The sequence below is a fragment of the Onychostoma macrolepis genome, chromosome 03 (assembly GCF_012432095.1).
Source record: "Onychostoma macrolepis isolate SWU-2019 chromosome 03, ASM1243209v1, whole genome shotgun sequence".
Lineage (NCBI taxonomy): Eukaryota > Metazoa > Chordata > Actinopteri > Cypriniformes > Cyprinidae > Onychostoma > Onychostoma macrolepis.
In genome coordinates, this window is record NC_081157.1 from 14,491,968 (window position 1) to 14,506,402 (window position 14,435).

At 39.9% G+C, this 14,435-nt stretch overlaps 2 protein-coding genes across 2 annotated transcripts; one reads left to right on the forward strand and one right to left on the reverse strand.

Moving 5' to 3' along the window:
- The first annotated feature begins 599 nt into the window (after positions 1 to 599).
- LOC131537176 (uncharacterized) lies at positions 600 to 3,329 on the forward strand. Its single transcript, XM_058770467.1, has 4 exons — positions 600 to 1,129; positions 1,288 to 1,389; positions 1,548 to 1,834; positions 2,404 to 3,329. The coding sequence occupies exons 1-4, from the start codon at positions 612 to 614 to the stop codon at positions 3,312 to 3,314; spliced, it is 1,818 nt and encodes a 605-aa protein (XP_058626450.1). The 5' UTR covers positions 600 to 611; the 3' UTR covers positions 3,315 to 3,329.
- A 12-nt stretch (positions 3,330 to 3,341) lies between these two features.
- Positions 3,342 to 6,046, reverse strand: LOC131537244 (uncharacterized). Its single transcript, XM_058770565.1, has 6 exons — positions 5,726 to 6,046; positions 5,166 to 5,633; positions 4,729 to 4,884; positions 4,205 to 4,589; positions 3,950 to 4,096; positions 3,342 to 3,495 (listed from the first exon to the last, which is right to left on the reverse strand). The coding sequence occupies exons 4-6, from the start codon at positions 4,532 to 4,534 to the stop codon at positions 3,358 to 3,360; spliced, it is 615 nt and encodes a 204-aa protein (XP_058626548.1). The 5' UTR covers positions 4,535 to 4,589; positions 4,729 to 4,884; positions 5,166 to 5,633; positions 5,726 to 6,046; the 3' UTR covers positions 3,342 to 3,357.
- Between the last annotated feature and the right edge of the window lie 8,389 nt (positions 6,047 to 14,435).

Here is a 14,435-nt window from a genome sequence, read left to right on the forward strand (position 1 = left end):
CATGTGATGACGGTGCAGGCAGCGATCGCGGAGCAGTTAGAACGTGTATTTCGGACTTTTTTTCACCACAAGTCTGAAAGAAGACATGTTATTGAAGACAAATATCCAAAAATAAAAAAAATTGACCATTAAAAAAAAAAAACGATGTTTTTGCCTGCCGTGTCTCGGTTTGGTCATGCGGTCGTCAGTCCATGTGCTGTTCATGAGCAAAAATATCCATTCAACGGGAGCATTTGTGCCCAATAGAGACATGGCAAACTGACAAAGGAGACCTATGTGTAGCTACTTTTTTGAACGTAATCTCCCTGCTTTTGAAATGCGCGTTGGCTGCACAGAATCAGAATCAGATTGCAGAAGCAGACCACTACACACACACACACACACACACACACACACATTGTTAAAATCATACGATGGCAGATATAAAGGATCATACCGATTCCATCATACCGGAGTGTAAACGTTACACTAACATCAGGTTAAGTTAGCTAGCGTTAGCACGCTCAGGTAAAAGGATGGCTGTGAAATTATTCTACATAATTCGGAAAATTACACCCATTAAAATTAAGTAGCCTGTGTATAGGAGGATCTTTGTTGACATCTTTGTACGCATGCGCGAGTGGTTGTGTGGCAACAAAACAAACAGTATGGCGGGCTGTAAAGACGCGACGAGCACTTTCAAGAGAGTTAGCGGGCGAAATCCACAATATATAAGCACTTTAACATCTGAAGACCGGAGGAGGTTTGGAGAGAAGCTCAAAATTTGTATTGGTGACAAAATTGAAGTTATTCAAAGCCCATATGAGATCTGGGATGACAAAAAACGTTGGTCCGACTCGCCGGTGTCTTGGCCACCAATCTGCTGGGGAGACATTTATTCTTATTTAATAGAAACCCCTGGACCCTTCACTCATGAAAGATTAAAGGCTTTCAAAAGTCTGGAGGCCTATGATTATTTTGTTTCTCGTAAAGTAGGGCCGATCTTTTCTGTCAAACAGAAAGCAGTGATCGTGCTAAAAGCAGAGGTTAGACCTGGCCAAGCAGAGTCACAGCGTGATTCGCATCTCCCGTGGGTGATCGCCAAAGAGAACGGCGAAATAATCACTGCTCACTGCGACTGCAAAGCCGGGTAAGTCTTCATTGATCAGTGTTCTTACTTATTTATTGAAAATGTAGTGACTGTTGTACCAATTCAGTTGTGTTCAGTGTGAGACTTTCAATGGCATCTGTACTATGGTGAAAAATTGTACATCACAGCTTACACATTTCTCCTTCTTTCAAATCCAGTCTTGGAGAAACATGCAGTCATGTAGCAGCTTTAATGTTTAAAGTAGAAGCAGCTGTCAGGATAGGACTTACAAATGCTGCATGTACTAGTGAGGCTTGCAGGTATCAAAGCACAGCTACAGAATGTAATATTTTGTTATTCTGATAACATTAACTAGATATGGACACTCTTGTCAATATGAATTAGGTAAAAAAAAAATTGCGTCTAATATTATATGAATCCAGAAATAAACAGCCTATTCTGCTTTTCAATGTTTCAGATGGAATCAAGTTTTTGGAAACAACTCCCTGACAGCACCTGCAGATGAAATCAACTTCCACCCCAGTAAGAAAAAAGAGACTTTTCCACGGCCAGCATGTGAGAAGAAGGGTAGAATTCCGCTGGCTTGTACCAGAGGGGATGAGGGATACATGGAGACATATAGGGGTTTTATAAGAGAGTTGAAAGAAATTTGCCCCACTGCTTGCGTATTTAAGTCCTTGCCAAGATTGGACCCAGAAGAGACTGATACAGCAAACAGCGAGACAAATGACACTGAAGATGAAGGTAAAAATTGGCGCTTGACATTTACCAATTAGTTTCAATAATGAGAAAAATGAGAATCTGAGGCATATCTGGATTTAATAGAGGCCTATGCATTTTGACTTGCATCTTCATCAGGGCAGTATGACACGCATGTGTAAAGCATGGCATTTAAATACAGGTCATTGTGTGATCAGTCATATGACAGCTATGCATGCATTAGAATTAACAATGCAAAACAGCACTAATATTTATATATACATACAATATATTCAGGAGGATAAGAATGCAGCAAGAACATGGCATCAGATATTGGCTATATACAAAATAGGGTTGCACTACTACAGAATAGCATAATACATATGGGAGACAGTCTTCCATGTTCCAGCTGCATTGCATTGTAAACTATATTGCATGCATAGCTGATTGTGACTGATCACACCTGTGTCATACTGCCCTCATGAAGACTAATGTCGAAGCGCATTGGTATCTGTTAAATCCAGATGTGACTTAGATTTTATTTTTGGTATATGTTGCGCCTAGCACGTCCTGCCTTTCCTCTTTTCATAAATATTCATTATTCTGTTTTACAGATATGGACGTTCCAACACACGTGGAGAATGCTGGTGAACCCTACCAGGTGTCCGTAACACCACATCAGGAACCACTGCTCGACCATCTACTTGCCAAGGAGTCTCCTGGTCCACCACCTTTCCCATTTAGAGGCACTAGCCTCCAAAGGTGGGGAGAGACTCCACAAGAGATCTCAGCTCAGCATAAAGTTTACATAGATTCACTCTCTGTGACATATGATCAGGCAAATAAACTTCAGAATGAAACAAAACAACAGGCTGATTGTCCCAAATGGTTTCTTCTGAAATACTCAAGACTCACTGCTTCAAATTTTGGAAAAATTTGCAAGAAAATGAGCAGTAAAAAAGCCAAACCAGAACTTGTTGCACGTGACATGCTTCATCCAAAGCCCCCCACTGATTTCCAAAAAAAAATGCTCTCTTGGGGAAAAGAAAATGAAAGCGTCGCCATTCAAGTTTACAAAGGACTAGCACAGAGAAGACATGTCATAGTACATGAATGTGGCTTGTACATCAGCCCAGAAGAACCCATTCTAGCCGCCACTCCTGACAGAGTTTGTTATGACAGCACAGAGGTCAGCAAGTGGGGAATCATTGAGGTGAAATGTCCATACAGTGTGCGAGACAAACCCCCAAGTGAGGCAGCAAAATCTGACAACTTCATGAGCAAATTGCATGATGGGTGCCCAGAACTCAAACACGACCATGAGTACTACCACCAAGTACAAGGACAAATGGCCATTACTGGCGCTCAGTGGTGCGATTTTGTCATTTACACAAAAGCTGGCATTGCTATTCAGAGAATTCCATTTAACCCCCCGTTTTGGATGTCAGCTGCTTGCAGATTACATAGCTTCTTCTATTCCTACTTTCTACCCATGTTCATTGTATCACAAGAGTCTGCGAAGTAATGTAAACAAAACAGTGATATGCAAGGATACTGGAGGAAAACCTTTATTTCACTAGTGGAGGTAGCAGATTAACAAGTGCAGCGATTATTGTTACTATGTTGTCTGCACTCTTGACCAGTCCGAGTTCCCATGTTGTGTTCAGAATCCGGAATTTTTTCATCCGACCAATGGCCCGTTCTACCTGTTAAAAGAAAGGAATATAGTAGAATATATATTTTAATCAGCTGATGTGTACATTTGAAGTACTTTGCATTTTATTTGTGTTTGCTATTTTCAACAGAGCACTTTGGCAAAAACAATGCACTTTTTTATTGTATTTAAGAATGTCTATTTTTCGAGGCAAGACTGAATGTTCTTAAATTATTAATGGATTTCTGCCTTAATGTTCTTAAAATAATTGCTGGTTATAATTGCAAGCGTTTGTTTGTGTAAGTTTGAAGCCTAGTTTGTATTCTTCAGATCATAGGTTTATAAATCTAGACTGAATATTACAAAAGTTAATAGAAGACATCTTAAATACATTTTAGTTATTCTCTTTTTATCCCCCTCAAGTCAAATGTTTTGGAAATAAGTATTCATAAAACAGGAAACTTTTTTGACTATAAATTGAATGTAGAGTAACAGTTTCAACTTACGTGAATTCTGACATTGGCAGTTTTCCTTGAGTCGATGACTTCCTTGTGGCTAAGCTGATTTTTGCCCTTTGTGAATGCAGGGATGACGAGGCTTGCTCCTCTGCAGAGAAGTTCTTCTCGAATGAGGAATCCTCGATCTGCCATAACCTTCAACACAATCATAAAAAAAATTAAATTATGCTACAACTATTTTATTTATTTGAGAGGGAGTGTTTGAAGGGGATAGATTTACATGTTATAAAAGAAGCAATTTACCTGGTCCCCATGCTCCAGCTGTTCCAGGAATCCACTGTTGATTGTCAGCTCCTTGTCTGATACCCGGCCACCCCAGCACTTGGACAGAAAGCAAACTGCTCCTGTTGGAGTAATTCCCACCAACAGCTTCAACGTGTTGTGATGTTTGTATGTGGAGTATGTAATATTTCGAGCTAGTAAATTAGATGGCCGCTGTATGAAGATCTCACTGCAGTCAATTATGACACAAGTCTTTTTGTATCTTCTAGTTTTCTTAAAAGCTTTAGGCAGGTTTCTTATTATCGCCCCTTTTTCTGGCCACACTATCAGGAACTTCAGGGCATCAGCCATTACAGAGCTTCCGATGTTCACTATCTTTGTTACTTGGTCAGCACTTATCTTGAACCTGAAGAAAGATAAGAAAACATTAATGAATAGAAATCATGATTAATTATATTTGCAATGTTAAAAAAAGTGGATAACTTCTAAATGGTTTATTTTTGTGATGACAATCAAACACCACAGTTACAGGCAATGAATCTCACCTGTATGCTAGGTCCTTGTTCTGTGCAGTCCCAGCCTCAGCTTCATTAAAAGAAGAAGGACCTTGTCTGTGATGCTCAATTTCTCACAGAAGTAGGGTAGTTGACGAGCAGACACCACTTTAACTATCCAATCAAATAGTTTCCGACTTCTGAGTCCTTCAACAAAAAGTGGTAGTAATTTGGATTGTCACCTACATCGGGTGTAGATTGGATGCTGATAGACATATTTATTAACCAGTCCAAGTGCATGCGCCGCAAAAAGTGATGAAAACGTACAATTTTAATAATATATATCATTGCATTATAAATCTCAATTTCATTAATTTTTATTTATTTTATCTGCTCAAATCAAGGGCAAATAAACTTTAAATAAAATTGTACTTATTTTTACATCATATATTGCAGTGTTCAGTCATATTGAACTAAAAAGCACATACCTGTGTAATACTTGAGTTGTTTTTCGCTCAGATTGTTTACAGTGAATTCTTCTTTATTTAGAGCTTCTTGAAGTTTCGTGCTCTTCTCATTGTAGTACACAGCTGCTCGTTGCTGTGCCAGAAGTTCTTCTGCCAGTCTCTTGGTCTCTGCCTCGAGCTGCTCTTTTTTCGCTGCCTGGTCAGAGCAACTGGCGCTAGTTTCTGTGGTCATTTCGTTGTCAGCAGAAGTGGGATCGGGGTCAACACTGACGATCACTTCACAGTCCATGCTAACATCATGATCACCCAGGTCCGGAACCGTAGCGGAAGTAGAAGTGGAAGGCATTGCGGATGGAAGGCGTTGCCTCTTGATCCTCCGTTCGTATCGCTGAACAGCCTTTTCTTTTGCTTTTAAGTTTTGCGATCCAGAATAGCCCATTTTGATGTGAGGAACATAGTCTGGGTGCTGTGGATCGCGGTTTGGGACACCTGAATCAGAACGCGAAAACATATGACTCGGTTGATTTGACTCAGTTTTATTTTTTTCAATCTTCTATAAATACATAGTCACTAAGACTTACCATGAACAAAATGAGCCTCACAAACTCGATCAGAAGCTGCAGGAATCCAGGCTTTCTTCGGAGCGTCCAGGTTCAATCGCCTAATTGCACGCAACCATTTCTTTCGTTTTTCGCGATCCTTTTCGGAGGGAATTCGAAAAAACTTTTTATCAGGCCCCCAACGAGCCGTACAATCGACCACACAGCAAGAGTGAACCATCCTCTTCTCTAAATCCTCATCCAAACGTGCAAAACAATCAAATTACAGGTATCTAGCGGTGTTTCCTGCCACACGATTCCCATGATGCAACGCGACAAACGTAAACAATGACGTCACAAAAGATCCGCCTATAAGATGGTGTATTGACATAAAAACAACAATAGCATCCTAGCTACTTACCAGGATTTGGAAGTGAATAATTTTGTAATTGCAAATCTCTGGCAGTTGGGCTGTGTGGCAGTTAGGCAGTGAGACGACAGTGAGTGAGAGCGAGCGGTTATGCAGATCTGCTACTTTCCCGCGCGACATGGCCAGGATGTGACGTCTTTTTGTAGTCAATTTGTAGTCCATGATGATTATTTAAAAAAATCAGCTTCAATATCAGATTAAATTTACCTTTTATAGTATATGCAATTATAGTGTCTGCTGTCATTTTAAACGTGAACTAAATGTAAACATGCTAGGATTTAAATAAATAAAAACACACATGCAAAATACATAGATCTAGGCCTACAACTTTCAAGATGTCGAAAATGAGTCACATTGATTTACAATGAGTAATAAATATACTTTTTCAGACATTGTTTTGACATAAATTTGACGTCTTATTTCCTGACATCAAATCAACATCGATTTAATGTCAATGATATTGACCTGAGATATAGGGACCAGAAAAAACATGTCAGATTGATACCTTTGTTGGGCCTCTTTACAACCACAAGAAAATTATTACAAAATATAATGAAAATATGCATATTCATGCATGTAATACATGGTGGTCAAAATCTTGACTATTTGTTGATGTCAAATTGACGTCAAGGTGCCCGCTGGGTAAGAAACACAAAAAATATATATATTTTTTCAAATTATTTATTCATTCCTTCCCTCCATCCTTCCATCCCTCCCTCCCTCCCTTCCCTCCTTCCATCCCGCCCTCCATCCACTACAATTGCTGATTGAGGAACATGGCATTGACCTTCAGGCCTTGTTGATCAACACAGTATGACAAAAATGTTTCCATGTCATATTGATACTGAAATATAAACAAAAAGTCATTATTTGCTTCAGGGAATTCACTCTCCAGGGCCTTCCTGAGTGCATTTTGTTGATCTTCACTGTTCATCTGCAGAAAAGCAGGCTCTGTCACCTCTCCACGAAATAAGTCTCCATGATTGTGTACCCAGTACCAAGCTGTATGAAGGTCTCTCACAATGGTAGGCTGTTGCACCTGGTGAAGAACAGCGTTATAAAATATAACTATATAATGGCACAAACAAATTAACTCTTAAAACGCATACCTCAGATCTTTAAGTGTTTTTAATTATTTGTTTGGGTGCAAGTATGGTGTACTGAAAAAAAAAAAAGCCAGAAAATATGACAAACTTCTAGAGCTGATTCACGGCAGAATTTAATGGGTTTTTTTGCATCGAGAAAAAGCTGCTTTGACGCAGTTTTGGATTGCATAAAGCACTATAAAAATACATGTATAATAATAATAATAATAAAATAAAAAATTTAATTAATAGAAAATAAACATATAGGCTCTAGCGCTACCCAATTTTACCTCATTCATGTGCAGCAATGGATGACACGAGGCTGATCGTAGAGGTCGAAAAACACAAAGTGCTTTATGATCCCACCAATAAATATTACAAAGACTTATCAAAGACTAAATATTACCCAGGACATCATTCACTACCCTCTCACTCCTTAATTTTTTAAAGTTAGACATCAAATTTTTTAGTATTCCTCAATTTATTCATTATAAACAATATAACAAGAAAAAAATACACAAGAATGCCTGTTTTCTGATTAATTTTTTGTGAAAAGTGTATAGGGTCGCTAGAGACCGGAGGTATGTAAATGTGTAAAAGTATTTTTCCTGCTCAGCTATATTTACATATCCGATGACTAAATACGTGCAATGTATCTTTATTCCTCGAGGTGGCACTGTTTGATACACAATGATGACATGATGTGTCACTCATAAATTACAGCAAGCATAAAACAAACGAATATCATCAGCAAAAATTTAACTGGTTTGAATGGCTTTACTGCAAAGAAATTACTGTAAACAATGAAATGTAATTGTCACTGTCATTTGATGGTGGATGTGGTGAATAAGCTGCCAGTGATCAAAATATAGATTTTTAAGTCATTGAAAATGATAGTTTTGAGAATATTGCTGAGATCGTTAATATGAGCCAGATGCTGAATATACTGTGGAAGTGCGCTCTGATGATGACAGCAATGGTAAAATTATCTGCTCAAATTGAACCCTTATACATTTCAGAAGGTACGACGCCCGTCGTACCTTCCGACAATTTGCAGAATTGTCAGGAATTTCTCCTTTTAAGAGAAATTCTTGAAGCTGTATATAAAACGCAAAAAAGAATCCATATCGCTAGACTGTCGTAAAAACGTTGACGGTGACAGGAAGTGGAAGCACTTTGTGCATGCGCAGTACAAATCGTGTTTCCGGTACGGATCGAGTAGTGACAAGAGTAGTAATGGACTCGATGCACGACTACTTCCGCGTTTCGTGTCATTTGCTCCGCAACTTCCGGTGCTGCGGCGGAAGCAGTTTTTCCCTACCGTTTCAATGAGCGCTCTCAGCATGGCATTTTACACTTGCTGCTTGCAAGTAGTGGTGGGCAGGGCGAGGCTTCGTGAAACACTGAAGTAGTCGAAGCAAATGTGTCGAGGCTTCGAAACATTTCGACACCCGTCTCTACGGTGACACCTAGTGGGCATTTTCAAGTATTGCTCTGAAACAGCGTCGACAAAGAAACAGTTAAGCGAATTGACGATTTATAACGTATGTTGTGTTAGTCAATCTGCCAAGTGGTTTGGGGGAGTGGTTAGTGTGCTCGACTGGAATGCTGTCAATTTGGGTTCGAATCCTGGGTGACACAGTCATCTTGACAAAATTATAAAAAACAATTAAAATGTGTGTTTTTATTGTTCTGTTCTTGTAATGTGTTGAAACATCAGTCTGAAGTCTGAATGAACTGTTTGTGAATAAGTAAGTGTTATTTTGGTAATGAAAAATATACAATGAAGTACATCAAGCCACTTTTTTTACATATAAAGATTTTTATTTAAAAATATTAATTGTTCTGCTGTTGATGGATTTCTCCAGCCTTTGAAAAAATCCTCTCACAAGGGACACTTTTCGCTGGCATGCACAGATACTTTTTGTGTGTTGTGTGGGATCACGTACACGATTATCAAAAAGTTCCCATAAACAGTCCTGGCTTTCTGCTGCTGTTGTTGATGATGATGATGGACCTGATGCTGACAATACAGTGGCTAAGTTTGTGAGGTGTTATTTTTAAATATTCTCAGTGAAGCTATTTTGAACATGATTGTTAATTGTGATTGGGATGTTAAATTGTAGGACTTAGGTTGACATAGGCCTAAGTCTATTTAAAAATATGGATTTTCTAAACAGCGTTCCAACACTTTGTGATCTGAATTAGATTGCATACAATGCATACTTGCTTAGATGGCCCAGCAGTGTCAATAGCAGGCCTAGCTACAGGGACAATGTTACCATCCTCTGCACCCCCCAAAAGGGCAGGATGAGTGCTCCTCAAATGGCGCATCATGAATTATGTATTATTACAGTAGGCTAGCTGCCTATCACAATACATACATCTCACTTTATTTTGTGTTTCCAAATGGAAATGTTCCCACACCACAGTTGCACGGCATCTCTTGCGTGTAGCTTCCATTATTATGTAATCTATCAGTATGAAATAATCTATGTATCAACTAGCCTATGATATCCTATCTCTAATTTATTTGAATGTATATGTATGCCTATATGAATGTATCACTATCAGTATATTTATCCTAATGATATGTCAATGTCTATAGCCTATCTATCAATATCTTAATAATAACTTTTAATGTAGCCTAAATATAACCAAAATACACTATAAATATCACTATATCGAACAATCTCTCTCCTCTCACAAAAACCCACGAAGTGAAGATGGGTTAACACTTTTCTACTTTGTGGAAGTTAGGTTGAGACAGATGTGCGATTGTGTGATTTGTTACCGACCCTGTCAATCAAACGCAGATTCGGCAGGTATGCCAAGTCTCGAAACACTTGTGACACGCCCCGATGCTTCGAATCGCCTCAGTCACGTGACATGGGTGTTTCGAATCTCGCTTCGGAGCAGTGTTTCGAAACATCTGCGCTTCGGGATCTCGACACCGTGTCGAAACGTCAGTTTCGCGTCAGCCATCCCTACTTGCAAGAACTTCCACGGATTACAGTGAACGATGTCAATCGAATTGTAAGATTAGCATCGGTCACTCCTTCAAGTAAAAAGGAGAAGGGCTTCAAATTGTATATTTCGAGCTATATTGACAACTTTGAAGGTACGTATTCTCAAGCTAACGTTAGCTAGCTTCGTTTGTGACAGTGCGTATAGTTATAGGATGTGTTTTGTTTACTTAACCTTTTTAAGATCTTCTGTTTTTATAATTTCGCTAATGATATTATGTTAATACGATCTGTATGACCCTTTAAAGCTATGTCATTTTTTTCAGTCTCTGAAAAGGATCAGGTGACAGGAGAGATCAGTGTGAGGGCAACTTGTTTCAGATCTATGAGGAAGACAGAGAAGCCACATAGTTTAAGAGTAGGGAGACAAAACTAGAGAAATAAAGGATGGATTTATTGTTAATATTTTAAAATGTTTAAATTTTCTAAACTTTAAAAAAAAAAAAAATTCTATTAATTTATACAGTAAGTTTAGAAATGCAGACATTCAGTAAATAAATTTAGCACTTTAAAAGAAAGATACTGATTTTGAAAGATAGTTTTATATATATATATATATATATATATATATATATATATATATATTTATTTATATAGATAGATAGATAGATAGATAGATAGATAGTAAATGGATGGCCCCAAATTAAACATATCTATCTATCTATGTCATTGTTTAATTATCTTTACAGATTACATTAAAGGACTCCAAACCTGTCATACTGTCCCAGTGTTGCTGTTCCTGTGTTGCTGGCACAGCACTGTGCAACCATATTGTTGCACTATTGTACCAGACTGCACATTACTCTCAGCTTGGCATCAGTGCAGTTCCTCCAGTTCGCAGCTGTACTGAAACTGAGCAGAGCTGGCACAAACCACGAACAATGGTAAGTTTAAGTGAATTTTCAAAGCGAGTCCGGCCAGGTCCTGTCAGTGAGATGGTGGTTATATCTGCACGACCTAAAGAAAGGAAACTCGCTGATGGCTTAAGGTGCACAGTGCAATCAGTTACTTACTTAATGTAGAAGTATAATATGGGATTGTTTAGGATTGTTTACTATGTGGACAAAGAGATAGTTCACAAAGTCATGGCATTTACTCGCTCTCATGTCATTCCAAACCCATATTACTTTAACACAAAAACATATATTAGGCAGCATGACTGTTTCAGTCACTATTCACTTTCATTGCATCTTTTTTCTCCATACAATAAAGAATGGTATCTATAAAAGTCTATAAAGAGTCTATAAAAATGTGCAACTTATTTTTCATACTATTTTTATTATTATTATTTTTTACTAATTTTAATTTCAGGAGTACCTTGTATAAAGGTGTTTCAGCGACTTGCCTGACCTCTCAGTCCTGCAAGTGGCAGAGGTGTATAAGGACTTTACCAGCACTACAGCCCCTTTAGTCACCACAATGTGGATGTCCAGTGATGATTGGATGGTGGATTCTGCTTTTGGTAAAGTTCAGGCTGGGAGTGTTCTGTCATACCAACAGCCAGCAGCAACAACAAGCAACATTACTTCCCATCAAGATGCCCCACCACGACCACCTCTGCCTCCAGATGGTTACAACCTTGACCCATCTCTGTGCTTATTTGTACATAGCCAACATGAACTACTGCACATCAAGTCACTGGCCGTAACTCTGGAAATGGCACACAAGATTCAGCATGCCACCAAAGACCAGAGTGCTTCGATGGATTGGCACTTTAGAGAGGTTTGCCATGTACGGGGCAGAGCTCTGCTGAACACTCGGCTGAAAGGATCTACAAGGGAACTCGCCAGACAGCAGACATGAAGAGAGGCCTTGAACTGGAATCTGCAGCGGTGGAGGAATACTGTCTGTTGCGTGGAGTGAACTTCTATCCTTGTGGATTCTTAATTCACCCAGATGCACCTTGGCTTGGCTCCTCTCCTGATGGTATCGTTTACGACCCCACAGAGCACCAGGTTTTTGGCCTTTTGGAGATAAAGTGCCCAAATCTAAAAAGTTATGTTGACTGCCCTTACCTGAAGCTGCAGAATGGCACACCAGAGCTAAAACAACAGCATGCTTATTACTGGCAAGTGCAAGGTCAGATGCTGATCTCAGGATTGGACTGGTGTGATTTTGTTGTGTACGCACAGGATGACATGATGATCCAGCACATCTACAAAGACTGTAGAATGTTTAAAACTATTAGAGCAGGGGTCTCAAACTCGCGGCCCGGGGGCCAATTGAGGCCCGCGGGATGATATTTTGTGGCCCCCCCTACTTGACGTCAAAGTTTAGTGTTAGTGCGGCCCGCACGTTGTTCTTAAACGCACCTTTTTGCTGAGTCTTGCCGCGCTTTTATTTTTTTATCACTTGCAGTGTTTCCCCTACCATTATTTTAGGGGGGCAGCCCACCCCCCCAACGGCACCCCCCGCCCCCCTTGAAGGTCAAGTTAATTGTATTTAATTGTATTTTCTCTATAGCGCCAGACCACAAAAGAAGTAATTCAATGTTACCTTCCCTATAGAACAGGTGTTGTTCTTTTATTAAACAAATTAAATAGCCTTGTTATTTACCTTTACACGACGGCAAGTCATTTCTGTCTCTAGGTTACATGGTCGTGCTCTCTGTATCGCGCGCACAGCGGAGTTCCGCCCCGGTTCGCACACACACACACACACACAAACAAACGTAAGCGCACACAGAAGTGAGCACACTCCCACTCCTATTTGTAAATATTAAGCCGCATAACGTCTATTTAAATATGACTTCTGCGTGTCTCTGTGTTAATGTATGGCGCAGACGCGTTTGTTTACTCATACAGAAGCGCGCGACACTTACGGCGATATTAACGTCTGTCGTCTCACTAAATGAGGACATAAATACATGAACAACATCTCCGAACTGCTCTGAGAGTCACTTCATGAGCATTCGAGCGTTTCATTTGAGAAAAACTATCCTCATATCATATACACAGAAATGTAAAGGTATTCACGGCAACCCGTCAAAATAAAAGTTCGGTTTTACTTGAAGACATTGGGCAGAACGTAATAGGCTACTACTACTAAAACTATTAAAACCTTATCTTTAAGGAATAATCATACAATGCCCCTTTATTTTTATGTCCGGAAAAAACGGGAACCCCCCCGTGTTTGTTGTCAACGGTTGTCAAACTAGCCTACCGCGAAGTACCTGAGGAAGTATCAACGTTAGTCACTTGGTTGAAACGTGTTCTGGAGTGACACCAAGTGGACGGAAAATATATGGCATCACCCAGTCCAGTCATGTCTCTCTCAAAACATGCCGTGAAGAGAAAGGTTGGCGACGAGCACAGGCAATTTCAGGAAAAGTGGGAGATGGAATATTTTTTTGTCGAGCACAGGGGCACTCCTACGTGTCTCATATGCACAGAGAAAGTTGCGGTGTATAAGGAATACAACGTCAGACGTCATTACTCAACTAGACATGCTGAGGAGTATACAAAATACCAAAGAGATGTGAGAAAGAACCGGGTCACCAATCTTAAAAAATGTCTATTGAGGCAACAAGATTTATTCAAGAAAGCAAGCAAAGAGAATGAAGCAGCAGTCGAAGCTAGCTACGTGGTGAGTGAGATGATTACTAGGGCCGGAAAGCCATTCAAAGAAGGAGAGTTCATCAAAAAGTGCATGTTACTAGCTGCAAGTAAAGTCTGTCTGGAAAAGAAGGGTCAGTTTAGCAACATCAGCCTTTCAGCTAACACAGTGGCAGAGCGCATTTCTGACCTGTCAGAAAACATATATGATCAACTGCGTGAGAAAGCCGAACGTTTTTGTGCATACTCAGTCGCTCTTGATGAGAGCACGGACAACACTGACACTGCGCAGCTCGCAGTATATGTCCGTGGTGTTGACGACAATTTTGAAGTGATCGAGGAGTTGCTCGCAGTGATTCCAATGCATGGTCAGACCACCGCTCAGGAGCTATTCCACCAGCTGTGTGGTGCTATTGAGAATGCCGGTTTGCTGGAATAACAACCGACGGAGCGCCATCAATGACAGGAAGGAAAAATGGACTGGTGGCACTTGTTCAAAGAAAACTGGAAGGGGAGAATGTGGTGGAGGCCATTGCTCTGCACTGCATTATCCATCAGCAGGCCCTTTGCTGCAAATGCCTGAGGTTTGACAATGTGATGTCTGTTGTTGTGAAATGCATCAACCATATCAGATCCAGGGGCTCAAAGCACCGGCAG